An 18105-nucleotide genomic window follows, 5' to 3' on the forward strand; every position below is an offset into this window, starting at 1 on the left:
CCAGGGCATTTACTTATTGATGGGATGCTGATCAAACTCATTCATGCTTTGTATTTATTTTTGGTTTCATGGATAACTAAAATTGAATAAATGAAATGTATATGTGTGGATGCAACTCCACTACAGAAGATTTATTTTTGTATAGATGCTAAATCATCCAAGCATCCAGTGAGCTTTTCCTTCTCCATAAGGGTAGATACATTCCACGGGTTTTCTGGAAAATACTAGTTATTTGCCAGTTGTATCATTAATATAAACTAGACTTTTTTCTTACCTCATTTCACCTCATTTGTTCAACATACATGAAAAGCTGCTATATTCTGGGCATTGAGTTAAACTTTGGGGTTTGGAAATAAATTACGTGGTTTCTGTTTTCATAGCTTACATTATAATGGGGAAAATCAACACATTAACAGTTGTATTATAACTCTGAATGTATTGATTCAGTACAGTGTGTCATATGCTCTGTCTCCGATAACATTAATCATGCTCCTTGAGTATCTTACAAATTATCATACAGATACTATTAGTTATTCAAATTTCTATAAATAGTCACTTTTGAGGGCTGATAATTCTTTGTTGTAGGGGCTGTCCTATGTGTTACAGTGTGACCAGATGATAGTAGCACCGATTCCTCCCATCCATCCCTCCTGATGTGACAACTAAAAATGTCTCCAGACATTGCCAAATGTGCCTTGGGGGACAAAATCACCTCTGTTCGAAAACTACTTTCCTAGAGGAAGGAGCAGGCAACCTAGATGGTAGGGCCATCTGAAACTTAGAAAGGGTTGCCAGAGGACATCTACCAGCAGAGCAGGAGGAGGAGGCTTAGGATTTCTGAGGAGGGGACTGAGCAAGATGGATGGCAGAGGACCAGAAATGACTTCTATTACCCCTGAAGTGAAGTCCTTCGGTGTGATTATAGCCAAGACAGGTCTGTTTAATGTATAATGTTCTATCAAGCATTAATCTTAAAAATAAAGTGTGAATGTATGGTACAACAATATCATAAAATATTCTGAGATAAAATTGGGGCCTTTGCAAAAGTATTTGGAAGTTCAGCTTTGCCAAGTTGTATCTGCTTATAGAATTGCATTTTTGTCTTCATGTGGTTCTGTTGTGCTCTGCTCTTGTGTGTCTTTTTGCCATTGTGCCGTGTTACGGCCTTGTCATTTTCCTCCCTATTTCCATCAAGTCATTCTGCCAACAGGACTCAGTCTCTGAGCTCTTGCATTCTCAGCTTTCTTCTTGGGAAAAGCTCTGTCAGTCATCAGTCTGCTGCCACATTATGTAAAACCTGGCCCTGTTTCAGCTGTCACTGTGTGTTCTTGTTGCATGCCCCCTGCCACAGTAATTTCATTCTTTGCCATGAATTTTATTTGAGGATGATTACAGTGGAGAAAACTGAGACTAGATTTAGATAAAGAAGGCATAACGAACACAAGAGTTTGCCAGCCATTTTGAATGCACCTTTCTAGCATTCCTCTGGTTGTTATATCTTATTTGGTTAGCTATTTATACCTTAATTTATATGTAGTAAACCATCTACAGAGCATGTAGTAGCAAATTGATTATCATTTTGTTAAATGTATTTGCATTTAAGTTTTAATAACTTTGGATATTTATCATTTTTGCTCAGAAAGTTATCTATGCCCATTGTAGCTTTATGGTTAATTGAATGTATTTTGAATGACAAAAGGTCCTTTTAAAAGGGCCAAGAATTTGTAGAATAGTTTAAATTTTTATCATTTTTATTTTGAGTACGCTAATAAAAATTCCATATAATATCCTAAATTTTTGTTGTAACAAGTACTTATTTAATTCACATTGCTAGCTACAAAGATGGAGTAAGAATAAAAAGATGAAGTTGAACCATTTATTAAATGTGAAGCTATTGAGTAGACTCACTGATATTGTGAATAGTGAATAAGTTACCACAGGGTTGGTGGGTAAGATCCATTTCCAGTGACACACCTAATTTGACTTAAATATTTAAGGAAATGAAATTTCCTCTAACAAATCTTTATGACTTTTAGATTACAGTGTATCAGCCCTTAAAGATTTTAAAACCTCCAAAATTTTTAATAACATAAGAATGCTATTTTTATTCTTAGTTAACAGACTAAACAAAAATTTAAGTTAATGATAGCAAGTACAATGTAGGACTACACTTAACATAGATTTTCTGCTATTTGCTCTTCTCTCTTTTTTACATGCTTTACTGAATAGCTAGTTACCTATTTTTCAGACCATAAGGCGCACTCCCCCCACCTTGGGGGGAAAAGGGGTGTGTCTTACGGTCCAAATGTAGCTTACCTAGCTCTCTGTGGTGGGGGTGGGCAGTGGAGCGGGGTCACAGGAGGCAGGAGCAGGGTTACCCCTGCATTTTTCCTCCTAAGAGGGGCGGGGAGGGCTGCATCTTACAGTCTGAGAAAATATGCTAAGTGCTTTTTCTTTTTGAACCACCTATGTGTTAACTATCCTATTCTTTTCAGTTCCTCATTATATTGCTAAAGCTTTATAGCAAGTGTCTCTAGTTACAATTTCTAACAAAGGCTGAATAAAAGAACATGGGTCTAAAAGTTTTCTTATTTCATAAATTATTGGTAGTTACTGACAACATAAACAGTTGATAACAAAATAACTCTTGAAATCACAAAATCATATTCAGGGAATGTTTATTAGGTTTAATATCTGCCAGATATTATTTAAACATATATTGCCTTACCTTTTTGAACACATTATTTTATAGTCATGTTAAATCTAAGATAAATGCCAAGAAATGGAATGGAATTGCTAAGCCAAAGAATACATATGTTTGTAAATTTGTAAATACAGAATTACCAGTTTTTCCTCTCTAGGAGTTGTTCCAGTTTATACTCCACGTTATACCCCACTTACATAGGAGGGCCTCACCAGCCTAGTTTTTCGTCATATGTTTGGATTTCCTTCCTTCCTTCCTACTTACCTCCCTCCCTCCACACTGTTGGGTGAAAAGATTTTAATATGGTTTTATTTTGTATTTTTCTTACAATAGAAATTGAGCCATTTATTTCCTTTTCCTTGACTGTATGTTCACGTCTTACAGACATTTTTCAATTTTAAAGTTGTAATTGTTATTTTATAATAGAGGAAGAAGTCTTTGAGATAATCACCTGTTTGATTTATTGTTAATAATATGAAATCAGTCTTAAGTCTTTTTGAATGCACACATGTACGTGAATATCACATAAATGTTTTTCCTTTCTTCTAAATGAAGTTCGGGAGTAATCAGTCCAAACCAGAGTTCACAGTGGACCTTAAGGGGGCAACAATTGAGATGGCTTCAAAGGATAAATCCAGCAAAAAGAATGTATTGGAGGTAATAAATTTTTTTCTAAGTATAATTCACATTCTTAACTGTAGTAATTAGATCTTTTTTGAGTTATGTTAGAAAATGGTCTTTTAATGTGATTAGTTTTGGCAAATTTTATCATTAAGTCCTTTTTTATTATAATTTTTTTTAAAGCTGATGTGAATATCAGGACTTTATTTGCATAAATTATTGGATCTCAGACTATATATTAACAAGCTTTTGTTTCACAAATCTTGCTTTCCCCCAGCAACAGTAAAAAGGGTGTGGTTTCCTTTACCTACAAAATCTAATATTAAAAAATACATTTTGTCATTAAAACCCCTCTCCAGTAATGTATGATTCTGCATCAGTTATTTATTGCTTACAGTCAGACTACTCCACAATTTAGCAGCTTAAGAAAGGAATCATTTTATTTGCTCAGTTTGGTCTGTAATGAGCTGAGTGATTCTTCTGATCCCGCCGGGAACCTTTCATGAGGCTTCAGTCATCTAGTGGCTTGCCTGGGGCTGTATGGTGTAGTTCACAGCCCTGGGGTTGTTTGCTAGGCCTCTTTCTCCACAAGAGCTTTCATTCTCAAGGAGTGTGCCCCAGGCTTCTTTACCTGATGATATCAGGGTTTCAAGAGTGGGGGAGAGAAGCTATAAGGCTTCTTAAGGCCTAAATTTAGCAGTCGCATGTCTTCCATTGGTGAAAACAAGTGAGTAGGCCAGCCCAGTATTCAGGGTTGTGGGGAGCTAGAGTCCACCTGCTGATTAAGGAGCAGCTAAGTCACATTCTAGGTTAGTGCAGACACAGAGATAGGATGAATTTTTGAGGCTGTCTGTGCAAACAGTTTTCCAGATCCTACCTACCCATGTTTTAGTCTTTTCCTAGCTTGTTGTCTAGGCAGGTTGTATTATTCGCTCTTTTCCTGCCTCTATGATTTTCACTCTTTATTGTTTTGCCTTGGGTGCTGTCTCATTCCAGTCTCTGTTCGTCAAAGGTTACAGATCTTTCAAGCCCATAAGAAACGTTACCATAACACTAATGCTTCTTTGTTTATCTTTTAAAATAGCATTTATTTTAGAGTACCTTGAGTTATCATTTGTAAGAGGGTTTTTCATGTCCTTTTAAGCAGAGACACTATATTTTTCCTTATCTTTAAGAACCTCTAACAGAGTTATCTTATGTGCATTGAAGGTGGAGTATTGGTTGACTGACTTGACCTACTCTCTAGAAAGAACTGAGAAAGTTGCTGTTTTCCCAGTTACTCTTGTAGTGTCAGTAACTGATTCCAGAATGAAAAGGATTCCATGGTCAAATACCTTTTATGAACATTACTTCAGGAACTGTATTTGAAGCATCTGTCTCCGAATGTTGTTTGAGAAACACTGCCATATGTCCCTGTAGGAAAAAATAAAAACAGTTAACCAGAAAATAGGGGAAATGCTTTCTCCAATTACCTTGAAATTCTTCCTCAATCAAGTGTTAAGAAACTCTAAACAAAAGAATTTATACATAAATTGGTTATTGCTTTCATATAGCATAATACAATAGTATCTTTACTTGAGTTAGTTTATTATTTGACACTTTATTTAGTAAATTTAGTAATGTGTCTGCCCCATAGGGATGTGACATAAATAGTCTGTGCTGTCTCTGTACTAAGTCATTACATTTGTCTGTTAAATTGGAAATAATGAAGGTCCAACTCTTTGTTTTGGGTTGACCAAAAAGTTCATTTAGGTTTTTTTTTCCATACAATGGCTCTGGTAGTGCCTAGTTGTCTACCTTCATTCAAAACAATTTTGTTAGATTGTGCTGTGACAGTTGTCATATCAGTGTGCATTAAGAAAAAATACCAAATTGGTGAATTTTTGTGCAGCGATTTTAATATTGAAGATGGAAGAAAAATATGCAACATTTTTTGACATATTATGCTTTATTGTTTCAAGAAAGGTAAAAACGCAATTGAAACACGCAAAAAAGATTTGTGCGGTGTATGGAGAAGGTGCTGTGATTGATTTAATGTGTCAAAAGTGGTTTGCAAAGTTTCTTGGTACTCTTGACGCTTTGACCAAATAATTCTTTGCTGTGGGGCTGTCTTAGGCATTGAAAGATATTTAGCAGCACCCCTAGACTCTATCCACTAGAAGCCAATAGCAGGAGATAGCCGACATACTCAAAATATCCAAATCAGTAAATTTATAGGTAAATTTATCAGTAAATTTTGAGTGGAAATTAAAAATTTGTCTTTTGTTTTACAGAAAAAAACTAAATGGACTTTTGGGCCAACCCAGTACATTCTTTTCCTATATTTTTAATGAGAGGGAAAAAAGTTCTCAGATTTATGTAAAAATACCATGTTTTCTTTCTTTACAAATAAATTGTGTTTCAGTTCTAATTTAAACTGTATAGCTTTGATACTTGAACATATTTTTTAGTGATAAAGTATTAGATTCAGCATTTTTTGACATTTATACAATGGAATTTGGGACCCTCAAATATTCGATTTTCACTGAGAATTTACTGTGAGAAAAACTTCATGTTTTATAAAATGATTCAGGTGGTGTTTTATACTAAAATAAAAATATTCCATTGCTGTGTAGTACTTAAACCTTTCATCACACAATATAAAATATGGCATCTAATCTGCTGGTGGTTTTATAGTTTGAATATAAATGTATTCATTTATTTGGTTGTAAGCAGTAACCATTCTCTCTTTTTCTTTTTCTCTAAAGCTAAAAACCCGTCAAGGAACAGAACTGCTAATTCAGTCTGATAATGACACTTTTATTAATGATTGGTTTAAAGTTCTTAGTACTACCATCAATAATCAGGTATGTGTTTGATTTAGGTCAATTTCTTTTACTTCAGAGCAGCTTTTCTCTTTGGCTTTTTGATTGGTTACTACATATCTAGATTCCAAGTTATATGAAAAAACACATTTTACAGTGGTGGGGAAGATGATGGTCACCTTAGTAATTCCCAGGGGTTGGTAAATGATTTAACAGTCTCATTTATATAATGTTTAACTGTTTAAAATATTTAAGTCATTTTAATTAATTTTCACATGAGGCATTGGTCCAAAAAGAAATACTTCAATAAGAAGGGGCAGTCAGATTGTGCCTAGTACATAGGGTTTATTCAGTGTCTGAATGAGCTGGAAATAGTACTGTTTGGCGGAAACAGGTCCTATGAAAAATTGTGAAATGAATAAAGCTATAGTCTCTTTATTAGCACTTTTTCTTTCCTAGTGACACGTCTCTGTATCCATCCCCCAAGGTGTTGTCAGGTGTTCCAGCTCTGCCCCCTCCTGCTACCAGTGCCCTTGTGTTCCTGGTAAATCTCTTCCTGCATACATAGCAACCAAAAAGAATCTCAGATTTGTATTCAGGGCTCTACCTTCTTAGACTGTACTCTTAGCTGTTCACTGTTTGGGGGCATGGCTCCTAAATAAGGACTGTATGCCATTGACAAAAATGAGTGTGCTGTGGTTTTTAAACTAAGTGAAGACAGAAAAAAGTTGGGGATGACTAAAGCTTTACTGGCTTTAGTAGAGATTAAGATATCTTTCAGAGAATTTATAGGTGAAGCCTCCTAATTAATATTTTGTGATCAAGGTTTTTTACCACCATGGGCCCCAGCATTTCACTTATAAAATAGGGAAGTTGGATTTGATTGCCTCTAAGTATCCTTTCAAGCTGCAAAATTCTATGATTCATTCGAGTTCAGAACACCCAGATTTGGAATATAGTTAACTTTTGGAGTATAGTTAACTTTTCCTCCTAATTTTTACTTCCTCTAGCACATGACTCATCGGTCTGTGTACAGTATATATATTCTTCCTTTGTAGTTTATGATATTCTGTAATATTTCTGAATCTTGCTCCTTCCTTTCCACTTATTCCTGAACCCAGCACAGGCCTTTATATGTTTATATTAAGAGTAACCTCCTAAACAGTTTTCCTTATTTCATCTCATGTCCCACCAATCCATCCATAATGCCATTGCTATCTGAAACTTCCTAATGTCAATTCTACAGTCCTCTCCTGCTTAGAAACCTTCTGTGACTCCCATTAAAATTCAACAGCCTGAGCCCAATCTGTCTTTTCAGTTGTGCCATCCAGTCTACCCAATATGGGCTTTCTGCTCCAGTCACAGTAATCTGCTCACTATTTCTTGAAAGCAAGTCTGGCTGCATTCATTTGACAAATGTGTGTGCATGCCATACACACTGGGTGATAAAGCACCTTTATGTGAAGCTTGCCAGTAAAGAAAGAAGACCACTCAAGACAGACAGCTGAACAGTTCATATGATGACATGTGATGAGTTTTCGTGATGTTACAGGATGTACAACATACAATAAAAACACTGACGAAGTAGGGGATAACTTAGTGTAGGGGCTAAGGAAGACCTTACAGAAAAAGTGGGTTTTGTTTTGTTTGCTTTTTCTTAAACTTAACCCTTTAGGGTCTGGGAACCAAGTAAAAGAGAGGAATGTATTACTGACTATGAAATTTCAAAATATGTACTGTTTACTGAGTGGCAAAAGAGACTGAGGAGTGAATGTGCAAGATCTGCAAATCCTTTGAAGGGAAAATTACAAAACTTTATCAAAGAAGATCTAATTAAATAAGTATCATGTTCGACCATCATGTTCATTGAGACTAAAAGTCTCAGTAATGTAAAGATATACTTCTAAATGATTTATAGATTTGAGATTTTTGAATCTCATTCAAAATCCCACTAAGTTTTCTGGTGGAACTTCAGAAGCTTATTCTAAAATTCATACAGAAATGCAAAGGGCTAAAAATATCCAAGACTTTTTTGAAGAAGAATGTGAAAGGGCTTGATCTAGCATATGTCAAGATAATTAATACAATGTCTTGTCCATACTGGATAGATACAAAGATCTGTGGAACAGATCCCCGTACCTTTGGACACTTATGCCAGATAGAGCACTGTAGAATAGTGAGAAAGAATAAACTTTTTAGTAAATGAGGCTCGGTCAGCTGGATATTCAAGAAGAAATCTGAACCTTTCCCCACATTATATACAAAATTAAATTCCTAGTGGAGTAAATGTCTCGGTGTGAAAGGCAAATCCAGGTTGCCTTTGGGAACTCAGTCTAGTTTTCTGACCTGTAAAAGTGACCATGGGTAGACTGTGGACGAGGATCTCTAACATTTCTTTCAGTGCCTAACATTCACAAGTTTGTGAGTAATGATTAATTATTGACCCAAACTGTAATTTAAAAAGCTCATTGGTGTGAAAAATTAATGCACCATTGGCTGTTCAACTTTATTTTAATCTTACACTTTTTTTTCAGTATGTAGCTTCATCCTGTTCTGTCACCACAGATTGTAGCCTGACCTTTTAACTGTTATTTCTGTCACTAAATATGCAGTTGATCAAAAGTGAGGCAAGATTGCTTCATCGTCGATGTAAACCCATTGTCCTGTGACTTATCAGTAATGTTTTATTTTTGGGAATTCAGAATTAATGCCATCTAAAGGGAAAAAATAATTTTAAATGATTCATCAAATATCTAAATCATACCTACTGTATATATGACACTTAGTTCCCTAAAATTATTTGGAAGAGCCAGTCACTGATTATGTGCTGTTAAATCTAAAGTAATCAAAAGTAATGTGTGTTTGGGAAATATCTAACCCATAGACAGTAGAAGCTGAAGAAGCAATTGAAGAGGAAGTACCAGATTCACCAGGAATAGAAAAGCATGATAAAGAAAAGGACCATAAGGATCCTAAAAAACTTCGTTGTAAGTTATTCTTTTTTTATTTGGCTGTTGGTTTGAGGGAGCTTATTCTCTTTGCTTTTCAAACATTTTAAATAAATATCTGAGTGAAATCTCCAATGTTGTAAGAAAGCTATAAGGTTAAGTACTTGCAATCTCAATATTTCAGTCCTCTCCTTGTTAACTAACTCATGTCACTGTTCAACCTCATCATGTGCATCCCTAGAGAGTCATTAATTTTGAAATACTGTGATACTTCAAGAGGGAAAAAACATGTTAAGATGTACTTCTTTTAAGGTCTCTACAAAGGTGAACTTTATTGATTTAGAAACATGTAATTACTGTTTACGATTCCAGGTACAGTCTTACACTTTAAAAAGTCCAAAGTCACGGGATATACACAGTGGTTCCATACTGGACACCAGGCAGCTTCCTCTGGACTAGGATATGTCTCTGCAAGAGCAGCTAATTTTAAGAATAGCATTGTCTACTGTGGGCCCCTTGTGAATTACATTGTTTAAATAGGCTATTAGCTATGACTCTGAACTTTGTTTAATGTATTTTAACAAATCTACGTATTTCCAATGAAGTTTAGGCCGATTACTGACATTGTCACCATATAACAGTGTAAACAGATAAAAATGTTATCATTGTAATTCTTTACTAATACAGTATTTCCTCAAATGTAGTTATTTTTCAAGAAATTATTTTTTTAGTCTTATTGTAATTGAAATCAGTACTAAAGGCAACATAGCACATTTTCCAAAGGTTTCTTAGTTCAGAGTACAGATAATTATGATGAGTCTTAGTCTAAACTACAAATAATTATGATCTCTTTCTTTCTCTCCCCCACCTTAGTTCAGTAAGGATAGGGAAGAATAGGGATTTTTTGTTTATGTTTTATTATTTTTTTTGCTGGCTTTTTGTTTTTACCTTCTAAAACTGATGGAGGGTCAAAGAAGATAAGTTATATCATTTATGAAATAGTGAGTATAAATTAGAGTAACTTAGGAATGCCTTAATACATATACCATAGAAGGTACAGTTTGTGGTCAGTGCTTAGTGATTAAAAAAAAATGTCTTGTTTGATTTGTCACTTTGAAATTGAGTCTGCATTTATTTGATTTTTCATATGTTACTCTAAATCATATTAAAGCTAGAATAACTGAATTTATACTGTGATTTTTTTACATGAGATTAATATATTTTGAGTGTTGGTTGAAAATACTTTTTTCAAAAAGTTTTTATTTTATGAAGTACTTAATATCTGTTTTAAGCCATGAAAGTGTCTAGCATTGATTCTTCAGAACAGAAAAAAACCAAGAAAAACTTAAAGAAGTTTCTTACACGGCGTCCCACTTTGCAAGCTGTTCGTGAAAAGGGTTATATTAAAGGTAGGTAGAAGTGATGTTTATAATAATGAACTTGGCCATAATCAGAAATAAGACATTTAAAAACTGAAAAATTTTCCAGCTGTAAGAATGTTCTTATTCCTTATTCATAAAGCTTTTAAGTTCAGTGATTAAAATATATTTGAGTAATTAAAATTGATTTTTTATGTACATGAAGAGTTTATTTTAACTAAAGCATTGAGCAGACATAAATACCAAACTAAGTTTTTAGCAACCCTGTACAAGAGGAACTAAATACATGAATGTGATCAGATGGGTGGCAGATTTTTAAAAGACATGATTTTTAGTTTGAGATGCACAGATCAGAAGAAATTTTAAATAAACAGCCATTAACAGTAGAAAGAAGAAAAATACTGAACAAGCAATTTTGTTCTTATTTTCAGTTCTCATTTAAGGTAATTTAAAAATTAGTGTAAGGTGTTCTTCCCTAATTTATATGCATTTGTTATTTCAAAAAAAAAGCACCATAATGCGTAGGATCGTCACTTCATAAGAAGGCATTCTTCAGAAATACAAAATAAGATTTTAAAGAAGATACAATATACATGTATATACCTTTAGTTCTCACAAGCAGTTTAATCCCAAAGGTAAATTTTTTAGATACATGACTCAAAAGAGTGACAGTTATTTGTAAATAAAGATATAAGTTAAAGATATATATCTTTTTGTCTCTGTGATGTTTATGACAAAGACCATCATTGGAACCTCTATTTGGAAAGTATCTAAATTAAAATACTCGAGTGGATTTTATTTGAAAGATATTTAAAACTTCCAGGAAGAGTTCAGCTAATTAAGTGTTTCAGATTAACAACAGAAAGAGTCGTAGACAAACAAGTACTTCCAGATAATCATAGGAATTTAGCATTTTGAGTCTGGAACCTTAAAAAGGAAAAAAATGACAAATTAATCAAAATGCACACGGCCACTAGTTTGTTCACTGGGCCTATTCAATGAGAAATATAAACAGTTGCCATTTTATGGTGTTATTCATCACTTGAAATATTTTGTTTGTTTTCCTGAATGCTTAGCACAAATGTGGCATTTCAAAACTTCGGGTTGAAAAATTAATAGAACAGCCTTTGAAACATACTTTGTGAAAGCAAGTGTTGGCATCTGATGAGCATGCATATGCTTGAGTACTTGAGTGTCTAAGTGCTAGGCTTGAATACCTATTGGTGTTCAAGAATTACAGATCCCTGCCCTCAGGAAACATACAAAAATGAGAGATGGACAAGATAACTTAAAAGCATGATGTGTACTATGAAGAACCTCACCTCATAATGAAATAGAGGGACTGGGTGCTAGATACCATGTTCAGAGGATTTTCCTGTGGAGATGACATTTAGCTGAGACCAGGAGTAATGAGATGAGGAGGAGCTGAATTTAGGGGCATATTGATTTCTACACATGGGGTAGAAAGTAATAAGGTTCTTGAGCAAATATAAGTTGGGGTGTTCACAGAATTTAGTAAAGAAGAGAAATTATTTGAAATGAAATTGGAAGGGGGTAGGCAGAGTGCAGGTCCTATAAAGCATAAGTCGTGGCAAACAATTCCGGATGCACTGAATGGCTTCCGTGTCACTGTGAACGGTTTAGCTATTTTGTGAGCTAAATTTTAGCAAAGTGGTTCATTGTAAAAAACAAATCTCTTTCAGATCAGGTATTTGGAGCCAATCTTGCTAATCTTTGTCAGAGAGAGAATGGCACAGTGCCAAAATTTGTGAAGTTATGCATTGAACATGTGGAAGAGTATGGTAAGAAAATGACTTTTAAAAAATGTTAAGCATACCAGTCCCTTGTTTTGCCATCAGAATCCCTAGGATTTTTATGATTTTGAGTGATGCAACCAAAAGTTCTTTATAGTTGAAAGATGTTAAGAAAACCATCTTGTTTGCAAAAAACTTACTTGTTTATACTTATTTTTAATTAAGACCTGTGTAGGCATCTATTAAATAAATGTTCAGCACTTATGATTGATTGTATTCTTTGAAGCCATTTGGAGTTGGCCTTTATTTGCTTATATGAACAAGTAGTGATTGTGAAGCTGAGTTTATTAAGAAATTATTTGACAGTGTAGAAGATAAGAGATTGTGTTTACTAAAAGTTACTTCTGTTTATAATGAAAATGAGATATTTTAAAACTTAAATCAACTATCAAGTTATCTAATCCTTTTTATGTCATTTACTGTAAAATAAGACAAAATAATTTTTATTTTGGTTAATTCTTAAATGTTTATAATATATATACTAGTTGTATATAAATTAATATCTTGACTAATCATTAATGTATACCTGTAGATCATTAAAAACATCTCGTACAATTATTTGCTTTATTTGTCATCTCTGCTAGTTATAGGTCTCTTTGACTCTGCTTTGTCAGCGTGACAGTACAGACACCATGCTGCTTGCTTTTATTCGAAGTTAAATGAGTAGCTTTGTTTAATGTGTACAACATTATCATGTAATGAATATTTAAATGTTTAGGCTTAATTGTGTGAATTTCAAGTGGTTCTATTTCACATATAAAAGAAATTGCTAAATGTTCAAATTATCAGTTGTTTTTATAGAACCATTATTTTAGTTGCTAGCTTATATGAATTTATGTATCATAAGCAATATTAATATGACAGGCATTTTTAAGAGAGCGCTCTAATATGTGCATTTACATGATAAGATGGCATATAAAAAGTGGGTGGGCTGGTTTTATCTACTGTCTTTCTTGGTGAACTATCCCCAAGTGTCTGCAGAAGTTTATCTTCAATTGTTGGCATTTAAAGTTTAATGAGGTGATTTCCTTGATGATAAAATAGAATTGTTGCTATTTATTAAACAGATATCAGAGTGAATTTCTACCCCTTTCTGTGTCAAGCATCTGTAAAAAGCTGTTTAGGGGAAAAGAATATTTGCCCATTTGATGTAGGCTAATGTTAATGAATAAGAATTCTGAAACATGGTCCTTCTCCTTTGAGAGATTGGCCACCTTTCCTCCCCAAACAGATCATGTCTTGGTAGACTTACTCTCATCCATGGTGGATGGGAACACAATGCTTATGTTCTTTTGAATTAGCATTTTGGGTTTCTCTGGACATATTCCAAGAAGTAAGATCTCTGGGACAAAAGGCAGATCCATTTTTAATTTTTTGAGGTATCTCCATACTGCTTTCCACAGTGGTTGCACCAGTCTGCATTCCCACCAACAGTGGATTCCTTTTCTCCACATCTTATGAGTGGTTGTTGTTTGGCAATTTATTGATGATAGCCATTCTGACAGGTGTGAGGTGATATCCTATTGTGGTTTTATTTGCATTTCTCTAATGATTGGTGATGTTGGGCATCTTTCCCTGTCTAGTGGCCATCTATATGTTCTCTTTGGAGAAGCGTCTATTCAGGTCCTTTGCCCACTTTTAATTGGATTGTTTTTTTTCTTTGGTGTTCAATTTGAAAGTTTTTTTTTAATAAATTTTGGATATTAATCCCTTAAAAAAAAAAAAGAATTCTGAAACATGTAGGCATTTTTAGAAGAGTCAGACAAGTGCTTTAAATGTAAAAATATTTGTCTCGTAGGTTTGGATGTTGATGGGATATACAGAGTAAGTGGCAACCTTGCAGTGATTCAGAAACTGAGATTTGCAGTCAATCATGGTAAGGTCATATTCCCTCTTGTTATGTCAAAATAATCATAACTGTTAGAATTAAAGTAATTTAAAATTTTTCCTATCTCTGTTGTTTTGTTTTGTTTTTTTCAGATGAGAAATTGGACTTGAATGATAGTAAATGGGAAGATATTCATGTCATTACTGGAGCACTCAAAATGTTTTTTCGAGAATTACCAGAACCCCTTTTTACATTTATTCACTTCAATGACTTTGTGAATGCAATTAGTAAGTGTGTAATTCTGCTTCTGTTTTTCTTCCTAGATGTTGAAAATCCTCTCCACAGATTCAGTCACTATATTCTTAAGTTTATTCAGTGGATTGTTTTACTCCAGAAATTATAAAAATGACCACCAGATGTCACTGTGTATCACCAAATATCAGTTTCAAAACTATGTCACTGCTTTTAGTTTTCATGCAGTATTTCTAGTTATTATCTTTTTTCAGAACAAGAACCAAGACAGCGAGTCGCTGCTGTTAAGGAACTAATCAAACAGTTGCCAAAGCCAAATCAAGATACAATGCAGATCCTTTTTAGACATCTCAAAAGGTAATCAAGTCTCAGTACAAAAGAGAAATAGTATTTGGGAAAACAAAAAATAAGGGAACTGCACAGTTATGAGACATGGTATAGTGTACCCATGGGGCCAGATCCAGATTCAGATCCCAGCTGTGCTACTTATGGTCTTTGCAACTTGAAAAAGATAGCTCCTTTGAGCCTCAGTTTCTCATAGATAAAATGGCTTGGTACAAAGAATACATTCAAGTAGATGTTATATATGTAGTACTTACATAGTGCCTAGCAAATACGTAGTAGGTGTTCAAAAGTTGTTACAAAAGTTAATGTGAAGATGAGATGGGTTATTAAACAAGGGCTATTCAGTCACCTTAAAATAAAGCCATCATTGCTCTAAGTTACCTAGGTAGCTACCTTGATAACTGATTTTTTTCCTTCTGAAAGACCACTAGAACACTGAAATAAGTGTTCTCCCACACTCAGTGGGAGAGATTTTTAAAATAAACAAACTATAAAATGAGTAAGGTTCAAAGTTTGATCTCTGAGCCCTAATGAAATTTTTTCTCCCTGTTAATCTAATGGAATAAGCATTGTTACCTGAATTATAACTCATATTTAAGTGTGTCTTATTTTAAACACTAAGCCAAAATAACACACATTTAAATCTGTTAGAGTATGTATAATTATATTGTCCAGCTGTGCTTATCCAGAAGCAAGCTTCACATGACATTTGGTTTGTATTCTACTTGGCTAAATAGTTTATGTGTACCTTAGGAAAATGAGCATTATTCCTCATTTCTAAATGCAAAGTGTTTATATTTGTAATACAATTTGAAGAATTCACCTCTTTTAACGATGTATTTTTTCCCCCTTAGAGTGATAGAAAATGGAGAAAAAAACCGAATGACCTGTCAGAGTATAGCAATTGTTTTTGGTCCCACTCTGTTAAAGCCAGAGAAAGAGACTGGTAATATTGCAGTTCATACTGTCTACCAGAACCAGATCGTAGAATTAATTCTCCTGGAAATTAATTCCATCTTTGGACGTTGATTTCTTTTGAAGACAACCTGTGGAATAGGAGCCGGATTCTATCAGATTTCAAATCCTTATATGTGTTGCATTTTGGTTTTCGACCAAGCAGTGACTCTTTGATTTTGCACTTTTTTGAGGGATCAGAAGGGACTGAAAGAGTCAAGATGGGTATTAGGCCCTCATATTTGCTGCTTTGTTGCAAGGTGATATAACTGTGTGTAACTTTGAATTAATTTTATCCTGAATGTTTGCATTTCATATGATGAATTTCAGTAAAAATCAAAACTTGCAATTCTAACCAGTCATACACACTGGATAATTTGGTAGAAATCTACATTTTGTCCCTTCAAACTGGATAATGTAGAACTTCGTGATTTGTTAGGTTCATCACTTGATAGAACAATGTTTACTATCAGTTATTTGAAATCACTCCTGGGCATTTTAAACAAAATGAAGTATATCTGTTTTGAAAACTATATATTTCTTTTTCAGGGTTTTTGCATGCAGTACAGCCTAAGAGCTAAAATTTATCATAACACAGACATAATTCCTTGATGGAGGCTTGCTGTCTTTTTCCCGGGTTGCACAGCATCCTTGTGGGCTATCTTAGTTGCTTATTTGGGCAGCACACTAATATTACTTAAAACACTGTGATATACTGGAGTTTAATCTAGCATAGTTCAGTTCAGGGTATTTTGGGGCTGTCTGTGCTACACTGATTTAGCTAACAATCATAATTATATCTAGTGCCATACTGAATTTTTGGTATGACCCTGTGGAAACAGACATTATCTTATGTAAATATAGGCTGAAGACTTAATATCCTTCAGTGTATGTATATAATTGTGTTGTATAGCCTCAGAGTACATTCGCACCCTACATTTCTAATCATTATATTGGTAATCTTTTCTGTGAATATTAGGTTTCCTTCCAAAATAAGTCGCTATTTGAGAAATTTAACTGTGTGCACTTTTAGCTTTTAATTACATTTACAGGCAAACCACTGTAATGCAAATGGTACTGGAACAATACTGAATAGACTTGCTAAATGGTAAATGCACTACAAGAGGAGCCTTTTAGGTTATTTAATATGTACAGAATACATTAGAAAACAATTTATTACAGAATTCTAACTGCACTATGAATAGTGGAAACCTATATGCAAATTAGATTTATGTCAGATAGAAAATGACATTGCTAAATTTGAGAATTTCTTTTTACATTACTAATGTAGACTGGTTTGTACAATAAAAACAGGGTTTGGAAGATTTTGTTACAGAGAGCATGGTCTGTTGAAAAATTTTTTAAATGTATTTTTCTAGATTAACTACTGTATATGAAATGTCTAATCTGAATAAAGAAAACTATAAGAGGTGTAGAGATTTTTTCCATTGGAAATGTTTCTTTTGGGTTTAAATTTTTTTGTTTTTGCATTTACTGGCATACCTCATTTTAAAAATCCACTGAATCTGTATTTTCTATGGCAAATGTATTTTCCTCATTTTACATCTTTTCTACACACTCCATATCAATGCCTCATTTACCTTCCCTACCACAGTTTTTATTTCTTCATCAGTATTTGAAAGTGAATGATTTATAACAAAGTTTCTTTTTCTTAGAATTGCATTTATAATTTATAGATTACCTTCCTTGGGAACAAATATTTTTTGTAGGATCTATCTTAAAAACCTCTCACCTGAGTTTGTGATAAAACTATTGTTAGTTGTTGTGATCTTGCTCAATTGGTGACAAACCAGGCTGTGGGAAAGCAGATTGTCTTGGGCAGGGAGAATAACCCCCAAAGAGAATGTTCATATTTGCCTAAAGATATCCTTGCCAATACAACATGATTTAGGACTGGCCTCTGTAGTGATCGTGTGCCAGGAAACAATTAGACTCAAATCTGTGATGTTCTTTCTCTTGGTAGTTATAGACGTATCAGTGATTAATACTGTCCTGTATTTCTTGTTTCAAAGTACATATGTGTGTATGTGGTCTTAAATGTTTTATTAGTCTGTAGCTAATCAGCGTGTTGTAATATTGTATGCACAGTGAGATCAGTGTCTTGTGTTTTCATCCTTTGTGAATTAAAATTTCTCACTTGTTTTTTTGTAATAACAAAACCAGTGATATTTTCCTGTCTTAACAGCTTGAGTTTTAGTAGAAAATATATTAAAGGCTGAAATAAATTGTCAATGGAATTTCATTTACTAAATTTACATCAGCATGACATAAAAAAAGGTAGTTGGAAATTGAAAGAAAAAAATTTATTCAAGTGTTACTACATTCCGGTTAGAAGAAAAATACTTTAAATTTTAAAACAGTAAGAAATGTCACCTTTTACTTGAAGAAGTTAATTATGAAATATTTCTGAAAAAATGATGTTACCTTTCAGAGGC

At 33.8% G+C, this 18105-nt stretch overlaps 1 protein-coding gene across 5 annotated transcripts in view; it reads left to right on the plus strand.

Annotated features, from left to right (window-relative positions):
* Window positions 1-17885, plus strand: part of ARHGAP12 (Rho GTPase activating protein 12) — a 121111-nt gene extending 103226 nt beyond the window's left edge. For all 5 annotated transcript variants that reach the window (XM_028505596.2, XM_028505592.2, XM_028505593.2 and 2 more), the window contains 9 exons: window positions 3260-3361; window positions 6073-6171; window positions 9014-9116; window positions 10370-10486; window positions 12160-12258; window positions 14069-14146; window positions 14251-14385; window positions 14605-14707; window positions 15550-17885. In XM_028505596.2, coding sequence (XP_028361397.1) covers window positions 3260-3361; window positions 6073-6171; window positions 9014-9116; window positions 10370-10486; window positions 12160-12258; window positions 14069-14146; window positions 14251-14385; window positions 14605-14707; window positions 15550-15724 — 1011 coding nt within the window. In that variant the 3' untranslated portion in view covers window positions 15725-17885. The remainder of the gene's footprint in view (window positions 1-3259; window positions 3362-6072; window positions 6172-9013; window positions 9117-10369; window positions 10487-12159; window positions 12259-14068; window positions 14147-14250; window positions 14386-14604; window positions 14708-15549) is intronic.
* The last annotated feature ends 220 nt before the right edge of the window (window positions 17886-18105 follow it).

This window comes from Phyllostomus discolor, chromosome 1 (genome assembly GCF_004126475.2).
Source record: "Phyllostomus discolor isolate MPI-MPIP mPhyDis1 chromosome 1, mPhyDis1.pri.v3, whole genome shotgun sequence".
Lineage (NCBI taxonomy): Eukaryota > Metazoa > Chordata > Mammalia > Chiroptera > Phyllostomidae > Phyllostomus > Phyllostomus discolor.